This window comes from Salvelinus alpinus, chromosome 2 (assembly GCF_045679555.1).
Source record: "Salvelinus alpinus chromosome 2, SLU_Salpinus.1, whole genome shotgun sequence".
NCBI classification, from domain to species: domain Eukaryota; kingdom Metazoa; phylum Chordata; class Actinopteri; order Salmoniformes; family Salmonidae; genus Salvelinus; species Salvelinus alpinus.
The window spans coordinates 128,055,777-128,068,060 of NC_092087.1; the positions used below are offsets into that span (position 1 = coordinate 128,055,777).

A 12,284-nucleotide genomic window follows, 5' to 3' on the forward strand; every position below is an offset into this window, starting at 1 on the left:
CTATTCCCTATTCAACTCTATGCAGCAGTTCTCTCCGATGTCTATTCCCTATTCCCAACTCTATGCAACAGTTCTCTCCGATGTCTATTCCCTATTCAACTCTATGCAGCAGTTCTCTCCGATGTCTATTCCCTATTCCCAACTCTATGCAACAGTTCTCTCCGATGTCTATTCCCTATTCCCAACTCTATGCAACAGTTCTCTGCTATGTCTATTCCCTATTCAACTCTATGCAGCAGTTCTCTCTGATGTCTATTCCCTATTCTCAACTCTATGCAACAGTTCTCTCCGATGTCTATTCCCTATTCAACTCTATGCAGCAGTTCTCTCCGATGTCTATTCCCTATTCCCAACTCTATGCAACAGTTCTCTCCGATGTCTATTTCCTATTCCCAACTCTATGCAACAGTTCTCTGCTATGTCTATTCCCTATTCCCAACTCTATGCAACAGTTCTCTCCGATGTCTATTCCCTATTCAACTCTATGCAGCAGTTCTCTGCTATGTCTATTCCCTATTCCCAACTCTATGCAACAGTTCTCTCCGATGTCTATTTCCTATTCCCAACTCTATGCAACAGTTCTCTGCTATGTCTATTCCCTATTCCCAACTCTATGCAACAGTTCTCTCCGATGTCTATTCCCTATTCAACTCTATGCAGCAGTTCTCTGCTATGTCTATTCCCTATTCACAACTCTATGCAACAGTTCTCTCCGATGTCTATTCCCAACTCTATGCAACAGTTCTCTGCTATGTCTATTCCCTATTACCAACTCTATGCAACAGTTCTCTGCTATGTCTATTCCCTATTCAACTCTATGCAACAGTTCTCTCCGATGTCAATTCCCTATTCCCAACTCTATGCAACAGTTCTCTGCTATGTCTATTCCCTATTCCCAACTCTATGCAACAGTTCTCTGCTATGTCTATTCCCTATTACCAACTCTATGCAACAGTTCTCTCCGATGTCTGTTCCCTATTCAACTCTATGCAGCAGTTCTCTCTGATGTCTATTCCCTATTCACAACTCTATGCAACAGTTCTCTCTGATGTCAATTCCCAACTCTATGCAACAGTTCTCTCCGATGTCTATTCCCTATTCCCAACTCTATGCAACAGTTCTCTGCTATGTCTATTCCCTATTACCAACTCTATGCAACAGTTCTCTGCTATGTCTATTCCCTATTACCAACTCTATGCAACAGTTCTCTGCTATGTCTATTCCCTATTCCCAACTCTATGCAACAGTTCTCTCCTATGTCTATTCCCTATTCAACTCTATGCAACAGTTCTCTGCTATGTCTATTCCCTATTACCAACTCTATGCAACAGTTCTCTGCTATGTCTATTCCCTATTCCCAACTCTATGCAACAGTTCTCTCCTATGTCTATTCCCTATTCAACTCTATGCAACAGTTCTCTGCTATGTCTATTCCCTATTCAACTCTATGCAGCAGTTCTCTCCGATGTCTATTCCCTATTCCCAACTCTATGCAACAGTTCTCTCCGATGTCTATTCCCTATTCCCAACTCTATGCAACAGTTCTCTGCTATGTCTATTCCCTATTCCCAACTCTATGCAACAGTTCTCTGCTATGTCTATTCCCTATTACCAACTCTATGCAACAGTTCTCTACTATGTCTGTTCCCTATTCCCAACTCTATGCAACAGTTCTCTCCTATGTCTATTCCCTATTCAACTCTATGCAACAGTTCTCTGCTATGTCTATTCCCTATTCAACTCTATGCAGCAGTTCTCTCTGATGTCTATTCCCTATTCTCAACTCTATGCAGCAGTTCTCTCTGATGTCTATTCCCTATTCCCAACTCTATGCAACAGTTCTCTCCGATGTCTATTTCCTATTACCAACTCTATGCAACAGTTCTCTCCGATGTCTATTCCCTATTCAACTCTATGCAACAGTTCTCTGCTATGTCTATTCCCTATTCAACTCTATGCAACAGTTCTCTCCTATGTCTATTCCCTATTCAACTCTATGCAACAGTTCTCTGCTATGTCTATTCCCTATTCAACTCTATGCAGCAGTTCTCTCCGATGTCTATTCCCTATTCAACTCTATGCAACAGTTCTCTCCGATGTCTATTCCCTATTCCCAACTCTATGCAACAGTTCTCTGCTATGTCTATTCCCTATTCCCAACTCTATGCAACAGTTCTCTGCTATGTCTATTCCCTATTACCAACTCTATGCAACAGTTCTCTACTATGTCTGTTCCCTATTCCCAACTCTATGCAACAGTTCTCTCCTATGTCTATTCCCTATTCAACTCTATGCAACAGTTCTCTCTGATGTCTATTCCCTATTCTCAACTCTATGCAGCAGTTCTCTCTGATGTCTATTCCCTATTCCCAACTCTATGCAACAGTTCTCTGCTATGTCTATTCCCTATTCAACTCTATGCAGCAGTTCTCTCTGATGTCTATTCCCTATTCTCAACTCTATGCAGCAGTTCTCTCTGATGTCTATTCCCTATTCCCAACTCTATGCAACAGTTCTCTCCGATGTCTATTCCCTATTCAACTCTATGCAACAGTTCTCTGCTATGTCTATTCCCTATTCAACTCTATGCAGCAGTTCTCTCTGATGTCTATTCCCTATTCTCAACTCTATGCAGCAGTTCTCTCTGATGTCTATTCCCTATTCCCAACTCTATGCAACAGTTCTCTCCGATGTCTATTTCCTATTACCAACTCTATGCAACAGTTCTCTCCGATGTCTATTCCCTATTCAACTCTATGCAACAGTTCTCTGCTATGTCTATTCCCTATTACCAACTCTATGCAACAGTTCTCTGCTATGTCTATTCCCTATTCAACTCTATGCAACAGTTCTCTGCTATGTCTATTCCCTATTCAACTCTATGCAGCAGTTCTCTCCGATGTCTATTCCCTATTCCCAACTCTATGCAACAGTTCTCTCCGATGTCTATTCCCTATTCCCAACTCTATGCAACAGTTCTCTGCTATGTCTATTCCCTATTCCCAACTCTATGCAACAGTTCTCTGCTATGTCTATTCCCTATTACCAACTCTATGCAACAGTTCTCTACTATGTCTGTTCCCTATTCCCAACTCTATGCAACAGTTCTCTCCTATGTCTATTCCCTATTCAACTCTATGCAACAGTTCTCTGCTATGTCTATTCCCTATTCAACTCTATGCAGCAGTTCTCTCTGATGTCTATTCCCTATTCTCAACTCTATGCAGCAGTTCTCTCTGATGTCTATTCCCTATTCCCAACTCTATGCAACAGTTCTCTACTATGTCTGTTCCCTATTCCCAACTCTATGCAACAGTTCTCTCCGATGTCTATTCCCTATTCCAACTCTATGCAACAGTTCTCTGCTATGTCTATTCCCTATTCCCAACTCTATGCAGCAGTTCTCTCTGATGTCTATTCCCTATTCTCAACTCTATGCAACAGTTCTCTCTGATGTCTATTCCCTATTCAACTCTATGCAGCAGTTCTCTCTGATGTCTATTCCCTATTCTCAACTCTATGCAGCAGTTCTCTCTGATGTCTATTCCCTATTCCCAACTCTATGCAACAGTTCTCTCCGATGTCTATTTCCTATTCACAACTCTACGCAACAGTTCTCTGCTATGTCTATTCCCTATTCCCAACTCTATGCAGCAGTTCTCTCTGATGTCTATTCCCTATTCTCAACTCTATGCAACAGTTCTCTCCGATGTCTATTCCCTATTCAACTCTATGCAACAGTTCTCTGCTATGTCTATTCCCTATTCACAACTCTATGCAACAGTTCTCTCCGATGTCTATTCCCTATTCCCAACTCTATGCAACAGTTCTCTGCTGTGTCTATTCCCTATTCCCAACTCTATGCAACAGTTCTCTGCTATGTCTATTCCCTATTCAACTCTATGCAACAGTTCTCTGCTATGTCTATTCCCTATTTATCTACAGTCATGCCATTTCATTCCTGCACATTTCCATCGATTAACTCTACTTACCCCCTTTTCTAGCGATGAGCCCCCTAGTGTGTGGGCTTTGTATTCACATGTTAAAGGTGTAGTAAAGGGTTGATAAATGCCGTCTTCTCCTTTGCTTGTGTTGTAGGAGATGAGAAGGGCCGTTGTTTCACCATTCAGTATGTGATGCCCACCAACGTGCAGCTGACCTCTGAGTCTACAGTTAGTGTGCTGAGTAAGTGAAGAAGACTTGTCATACGCTCATCTCAGTCTCATTTTCCTCTGTTCTGGGGACATATCAAGTGTCTTAGAGTAGGAGTGCTGATTTAGGATCAGTTTTACCTTTTTTAGATCACAATGTATAAGATAACATGGACAGACGGGTCTGATCCTAGATCAGCACTCCTACTCTGAGATGCTTTAGGAATACGGGCTCTGGTCCCTAGCACAAACACACCCGTTCTGTTGTGGGAGGGCGTAAATGTAGAACCAAGAGTTAACCATCCCATAACCAGAATTGTTCCAGATCAGATCACATGGTCAGGAAAAGCTCTTGGTCTAACGCCGAGGCCACCGGACAGACTGCTGTCACTTTAGGCCTCAAGATATTTCTGTTGTTATAAAGTCTAAAAAATAACTCTGACATGAGTTGAGTAATAGATGAAGGGTATGCCTGAGGAGAGGAAGCACATGCTTCATCGTCAGTCACCCAGGGTCCATTCTGATCACGTCAAACAAAAGGGTTTCAATGGAATGTCCTTCCTTTGCCTACATTACTCACAATTATCAAAATGAATAATAGTCAATTCTGTGGACAATGATGCGATACACATGCTGTGTGTCTCATACATATGTCATTCCCCCACAGAGACCGAAGGTACTCATGTTATGCATGATGTATGCTTTGAAGCAGGGCGTATGCCAGGGGTAGGTAAACTAGATTCAGCCACAGGACCATTTTTGTCTGAGCAGATGGTTGATTTATAATCATTTGTAAAAGTGCAAATTGACCACAACTAAGCCCAAAAAACAGATTGTGTTTGAAAATAACAATAACTTCATACCTTCGTTACATTGAGACAGGATCACATATGTCTGTTTGCTTTTTTTGTGGAAATACTTGGGACAGATTTAGTCATTTAAACTCTTTTTTTTTTTTTATGATTTTCCAAAAAACTACAAAGTTTCTGTTACTAAACACTTTGGGGGGGCCAAAATAAATTAAACGAGGGCTGATTTTGGCCGCCTGTTGCCAACCCCTGCCGTATGCTCTGTGTAAGAGAAAATATAAATCCATATGGCACAGGCTTGCGATGGACTGCATGGACATAAGGTACAGTAGAGCTACAGTAGTCCCAACTGACACACATCCACAGAATCCACACATCTCCCCCCATATAGATGTTTGTGCTATTCCTGACTTGCCCCTGAGGCATGGCTCATTCCACTCTAACAAGATATGAAAAATGCAAGGGCGCAATTTATTTTGCGAGAGATGCCCCTCAGGCCAAATGCAGATGGATACACACAGGATGGGTAATGCTCTGACAGGCACTAGGACCATGGAGACACACTGTCAGAGGAGAGAGGCTCTGGGCCAGCTATCTAAAATGCAGTTTGAGTACATCTAAAATACAGTTTGAGTACATCTAAAATGCAGTTTGAGTACATCTAAAATGCAGTTTGAGTACATCTAAAATACAGTTTGAGTACATCTAAAATACAGTTTGAGTACATCTAAAATGCAGTTTGAGTACATCTAAAATGCAGTTTGAGTACATCTAAAATGCAGTTTGAGTACATCTAAAATACAGTTTGAGTACATCTAAAATACAGTTTGAGTACATCTAAAATACAGTTTGAGTACATCTAAAACGCAGTTTGAGTACATCTAAAATGCAGTTTGAGTACATCTAAAATACAGAGTGAGAGAGATTCCCATCAGGCCTAAAGTGAAGAAGATGGGCAAATGAATATTTACAAAACTCAGAAAGCAGTAACGCTCTCACAATTTAAATAACTTGAAAAACCCACAGACCAGACCAATATACTACCGCACTCAATTTTATGATGTGTTAGACAATCGAATGTTAGACAATCGAATGTTTTCCCAATATTTAAACATTTGATTGATCCAACGGGAGCTCCTGCATTATCCAGTAATTAAACCCATTTAATCGCTGGAAAGAATATACGACACTCAGGCTGTAGCATAGACCTACCTCTTTTCCTACGGTCCGCTCCTGCTTCATAGCATAGTTATGTTGGTATGGTTAAAGAAGAATCCAGGGAGAAACCATTCTCACAGTAGGGGTGCCAGCAACATCTTCTTAAGTTGAGATGCCTGTGGAGACATCCCAGGCAGTGGAACCACCCCTTGATGTGTGCAAATGGAATGAGACCAGGAACAGGGGTAGCTATATTGCTCCTTGTTTGTCAGAGACCCCAAGAGAGAAAAGCAATCAACTGTGGGAAGTTGAAAAAAAGTTACAAAACCAATTTAACCAGGAAACAAATTTACTGTTTGCTATATACCATTCACTGTTTTAGGGATATTTCAAACAAATCATGCTGTGCTTTATCTCAGTGGTTAGAGGACACATTTAATTGACTCAATTTAAACTCTTCATAGAACACAACAAGACTCGTCACAATAGATTGATTTGGGATGAATTGACACGATTGACTGAATAAATGAACGACCAAATAAACGTACTAAGTGTTACAACCTTTCTTTATCCCCTCCCCCTGTTCCAGAGATGATCCGTTCAGCCACTCCCTTCCCCCTGGTTAGTCTCTTCTTCTTGTTCATCGGTTTTGTCCTGAGTAACATCGGACACATCCGGCCCCACCGCACCATCCTGGCCTTCATCTCCGGAATCTTCTTCATCCTCTCAGGTACATGACCTCATATCACTACTGTGAATGCATTTTTGTTGAAACAAGAGATCCTTCGCATTATTTATTGAGTCTAAGTGCCCGTTTCCTGGACGCAGATTGAACCTAGTCCTGGAATAATAAACTATTTCAGTGGAGAATCGCCATGGACAATGTGTGTTAGTCCAGGACTGGGTTCAATCTGTGTCCAGGAAACTGGCTCAATATGGTTTTAAATCCCCAGGACACAGTCTTTGTTGTTTAATCTATTAGTGAATCGTATGCACAATTATTATTGGCATTACCATAGAATGCAGCTCTTGTTCCATAGTAATAGGAAATTTGGGTCCTGTATCAGTGATCACACCGTGACAGCTATACTATTTATTTCTAATGGAATGTTGCATATCTGTACAAGTATGCAAATGTATCACCATAGAATTACAACATCCTGCTTATGCATCAGAAATACAGTAGAATCTGTATTCTTCCTGTCGCTCTGTCTCTCTCTTGAACACACTCTCTCGCTCTCCCTCTCGCTTTCTCTCTCTCCCTCCCCCATCTCTCTCTCTCCCCCATCTCTCTCTCTCCCCCATCTCTCTTGTTTACTCTCTCACCCCCCCCCCCCATCTCTCTCTCTCCCCCCCATCTCTCTCTCTCCTCCCCACCTCTCTCTCTCCTCCCCATCTCTCTCTCCCCCATCTTTCTCTCTCCCTGCTAGGTCTGTCTCTGGTGGTGGGCCTGGTGTTGTACATCTCCAGTATTAATGATGAGATGTTGAACAGGACCAAGACCAACGAGGCCTACTTCAGCTACCAGTACGGCTGGTCCTTCGCCTTCGCTGCCATCTCCTTCCTGCTCACTGAGGTAACTTCCTCCTTGCTTCTTCATTACATTGTAGGCCCAATCCCAAATCCACCCCCATAGCCTAACCTACCCCTAGAGCCTATGCATTTTGCTTACAGCTGTCAATGTAGAGTACATAGGGCAGCGTTTCCCAAACCCGGTCCCCGGGACCCCAAGGGGTGCACGTTTTGGTTTTTCAAGCTGGAAATCAACAGCTGATTCAAATCCTCAAAGCTCGATGATTAGTCGTTTATTTGAATCACCTGTATAGTCCTTGGGGGGGAAAACAGGAGAGAGTTTGGGAAACGCTGACATAGGGAGTAGGGTCTAGGGATCGATGAAGATCAAATCTTTTACGCAATGATACACACATTCTTAAGTCTGTTGATACAGATCAGCGATTGTACAATTACCTGTCCTTCATTAGGCATATTGATAGAAAGACACAACCCTGCAGATGTGATATCGTTTGTTGAAGAGGATACTCTGTTATCCTGCTCCCTTGCATCTGTCATGTATCTCCAGACGGCCGGCGTCATGTCCGTCTACCTGTTCATGAAGCGCTACACGGCCGAGGAGATGTACAGACCCCACCCGGGCTTATACGGGCCGCGCCACAGCAACTGCTCCGACTACTCTGGTCAGTTCCTCCACCCGGACACCTGGAATCAGCGCGGCCGCAGCCCCTCCAGCATCTCCAGCGAAGCCTCGCTCCAGATGAACCACTCCCTCCACTCCAACTACCCAGCGCTCCTCAAGTGTCCCGAGTACGACCGCATGTCCTCCTCCCCATGCTGAGGCCCGCGTGAAGCCCTGGAGCCTGGGCAGCGGGTTGCACACACATCCACAGGAAGGGAGAGTCTGGCTGGGTTGCTGAGGTGGTAGACTAGGTTGGTCGGTCTGGAGGGCGGCGATTGGGGGGGGGGGGCTGATGGGGAGGTGCCTAGGTTGCGTTTTGCGAGAGGGGGGGGTGCGTATCTTTTTCCACGTGTGTGACGGCCTATTTTGAAGTCCTCTTGTAGTGCAGTTTTCCCGAGTTTTGACACATTTGTGAGATGACGACCCACACAGCTGACCTTCCCTCTCTGGTTTTACTCAAAGTACAGTAGAAGTAGTGATTCTCCATCAGACCTTGTTCACCTTCGCCATACAGCACGTTCTCCATCTTGGTCAATATATAAGCCGATATCTCCCCGGTAACCCAAATAGGACTTCTGTCAACTGTATAACTTGTCAGATAATATGATGCCATAAGCGGGGAGATTGAAAGTGAAAGGTTGTCCTCTCTTTATTATGACTGTGGTTTAATCATACTGCCAGAGAGCAGAATGTTTATTACAAGTATTTTTATCAATTTGATTCTTTTTTTTCATCGTCCACCTCACACTCAACACTGTTGTACTGTCAATGAAGACACAGAGATAAAGTTTGTATTTTGAATGGAAAGGAACCAGGAAGCTAATGGAGCCCCTGCAGAATTACAGGATGTACATAATGCAGTGAAAAGGGGGCTAATAAAAGGATGATGAAGCTAAAGGAGAAAGAAAAGAGAATAGTGTGTATAGCCTCTAAACATGGTTTGATGGTCATTGAGACCATCAGATATGGAGAGCCAGTTTGAACGTAATGTAGCTGATGAAGAATGCAGAGTTGATATATGCTAATCCTGATTTTGCTGTTTGCACCAGGCACATATACGCTACTGGTCGAAAGTTTTAGATCACCTACTCATTCAAGGGTTTTTCTTTATTTTTACAATTTTCTACATTGTAGAATAATAGTGAAGACATTAAAACTATGAAATAACACATCAGGAGTCATGTAGTAACCAAAAAAGTGTTAAACAAATCAAAATATGTAATATTTCAGATTCTTCAAAGTAGCCACCCTTTGCCTTGATGACAGCTTTGCACACTCTTGGCATTCTCTCAACCATCTTCACCAACAGTCTTGAAGGAGTTCCCACATATGCTGAGCACTTGTTGGCTGCTTTTCCTTCACTCTGTGGTCCGACTCATCCCAAACCAGCAGGTAGGTATTCTAGTGGTGGCAGGTAGCGGCAGGTAGCCTAGTGGTTAGAGCGAATCCCCGAGCAGACAAGGTAAAAATCTGCCGTTCTGCCCCTGAACAAGGCAGTTAACCCACTGTTCCTAGGCCGTCATTGAAAATAAGAATTTGTTCTTAACTGACTTGCCTAGTTAAATAAAGGTTTTTAAAAAACACATCTCAATTTGGTTGAGGTCAAGGGATTGTGGAGGCCAGGTCATCTGATGCAGCACTCCATCACTCTCCTTCTTGGTCAAATAGCCCTTACACAGCCTGGAGGTATGTTGGGTCATTGTCCTGTTAAAAAACAAATGATAGTCCCACTAAGCGCAAACCAGATGGGATGGCGTTTCGCTGCAGAATGATGTGGTAGCCATGCTGGTTAAGTGTACCTTGAATTCTAAATAAATCACAGTGTCACCAGCAAAGCACCCCCACACCATCACTCCTCCTCCTCCATGCATCACGGTGGGAAATACACATGCGGAGATCATCCATTCACCAACACCGCGTCTCACAAAGACACGGCGATTGGAACCAAAAATCTCCAATTTGGACTCCAGACCAAAGGACAAATTTCCACCGGTCTAATATCCATTGCTCATGTTTCTTGGCCAAAGCAAGTCTCTTCTTATTATTGGTGTCCTTTAGTAATTGTTTCTTTGCAGCAATTTGACCATGAAGGCCTGATTCACACAGTCTCCTCTGAACAGTTGATGTTGAGATGTGTCTGTTACTTGCTTCACAGAGTTCATTTATTTGGGCTGAAATTTATGAGGCTGGTAACTCTAATGAACTTATCCTCTGCAGCAGAGGTAACTGTGGGTCTTCCATTGCTGTGGCGGTCCTCAGAGCTAGTTTCATCATAGCGCTTGATGGTTTTTGCGACTGCACTTGAAGAAACTTTCAAAGTTCTTAATTTTCTGTACTGACTGAACTTCATGTAATGAAGGACTGTCATTTCTCTTTGCTTATTTGAGCGGTTCTTGCCATAATTGAGAGAATGCCAAGAGTGTGCAAGGCTGTCAAAGGCAAAGGGTGGCTATTAGAAAATATTTAGATTTGATTAACACTTTTTTGGTTACTACATGATTCTATGTGTTATTTCATAGTTTTGATGTCTTCACTATTATTCTACATTGTAGAACATAGTAAAAATAAAAATAAAACCTTGAATGAGTAGATGTTGTAAAACTTTTGACCGGTAGTGTACCTGTACAAGAATACTGCTCTTTGGAAATTGAGTCAATCACTGGAAATGTAAAATGTATATTTAAAACAAGTTTTGTATCAGATTGCATATGCATACAAAGTATGAGAGACATAGCCAGATGCAAGCTGTTTGGTTTTGGATTATTGGTTGTGTCCCAAATGGCACCCTATTCCCTATATAGTGCACTACTTTTGACGAGAGCCCTATGGGCCCTGCCATAAGTAGTTTGCTATGTAGGGAATAGGGTATCGTTAGGAATGTGACATTGATTTAAGAAAATACCCTGTTAGAAAAAAATCTTAGGTGTTAAATGTGACTAACTTGAAAATACATCTTGTTTCATATACAGTTGTGAAGTCGGAAGTTTACATACACCTTAGCCAAATACATTTAAACTCAGTTTTTCACAATTCCTGACATTTAATCCTAGTAAAAATTCCCTGTCTTAGGTCAGCTAGGATCACCACTTTATTTTAAGAATGTGAAATGTCAGAATAATAGTAGAGAGAATGATTTATTTCAGCTTTTATTTCTTTCAATTTCAATTTCAATTTCAATTCAAGGGGCTTTATTGGCATGGGAAACATGTGTTAACATTGCCAAAGCAAGTGAGGTAGATAATATACAAAAGTCAAATGAACAGTAAACATTACACATACAGAAGTTTCAAAACAATAAAGACATTACAAATGTCATATTATATATATGCAGTGTTGTAACAATGTACAAATGGTTAAAGCACACAAGTTAAAATAAATAAACATAAATATGGGTTGTATTTACAATGGTGTTTGTTCTTCACTGGTTGCCCTTTTCTTGTGGCAACAGGTCACAAATCTTGCTGCTGTGATGGCACACTGTGGAATTTCACCCAGTAGATATGGGAGTTTATCAAAATTGGATTTGTTTTCGAATTCTTTGTGGATCTGTGTAATCTGAGGGAAATATGTCTCTCTAATATGGTCATACATTGGGCAGGAGGTTAGGAAGTGCAGCTCAGTTTCCACCTCATTTTGTGGGCAGTGAGCACATAGCCTGTCTTCTCTTGAGAGCCATGTCTGCCTACGGCGGCCTTTCTCAATAGCAAGGCTATGCTCACTGAGTCTGTACATAGTCAAAGCTTTCCTTAGGTTTGGGTCAGTCACAGTGGTTAGGTATTCTGCCACTGTATACTCTCTGTTTAGGGCCAAATAGCATTCTAGTTTGCTCTGTTTTTTTGTTAATTCTTTCCAATGTGTCAAGTAATTATCTTTTTGTTTTCTCATGATTTGGTTGGGTCTAATTGTGCTGTTGTCCTGGGGCTCTGTGGGGTGTGTTTGTGTTTGTGAACAGAGCCCTAGGACCAGCTTGCT

At 42.1% G+C, this 12,284-nt stretch overlaps 1 protein-coding gene across 1 annotated transcript in view; it reads left to right on the forward strand.

The window, feature by feature from the left end:
• Positions 1 to 8,580, forward strand: part of LOC139568717 (voltage-dependent calcium channel gamma-5 subunit-like) — a 28,868-nt gene extending 20,288 nt beyond the window's left edge. The window contains exons 3-6 of the mRNA XM_071390750.1: positions 4,099 to 4,185; positions 6,708 to 6,848; positions 7,549 to 7,694; positions 8,199 to 8,580. Of these exons, the coding sequence (XP_071246851.1) occupies positions 4,099 to 4,185; positions 6,708 to 6,848; positions 7,549 to 7,694; positions 8,199 to 8,471 (647 nt within the window). The 3' untranslated portion in view covers positions 8,472 to 8,580. The remainder of the gene's footprint in view (positions 1 to 4,098; positions 4,186 to 6,707; positions 6,849 to 7,548; positions 7,695 to 8,198) is intronic.
• The last annotated feature ends 3,704 nt before the right edge of the window (positions 8,581 to 12,284 follow it).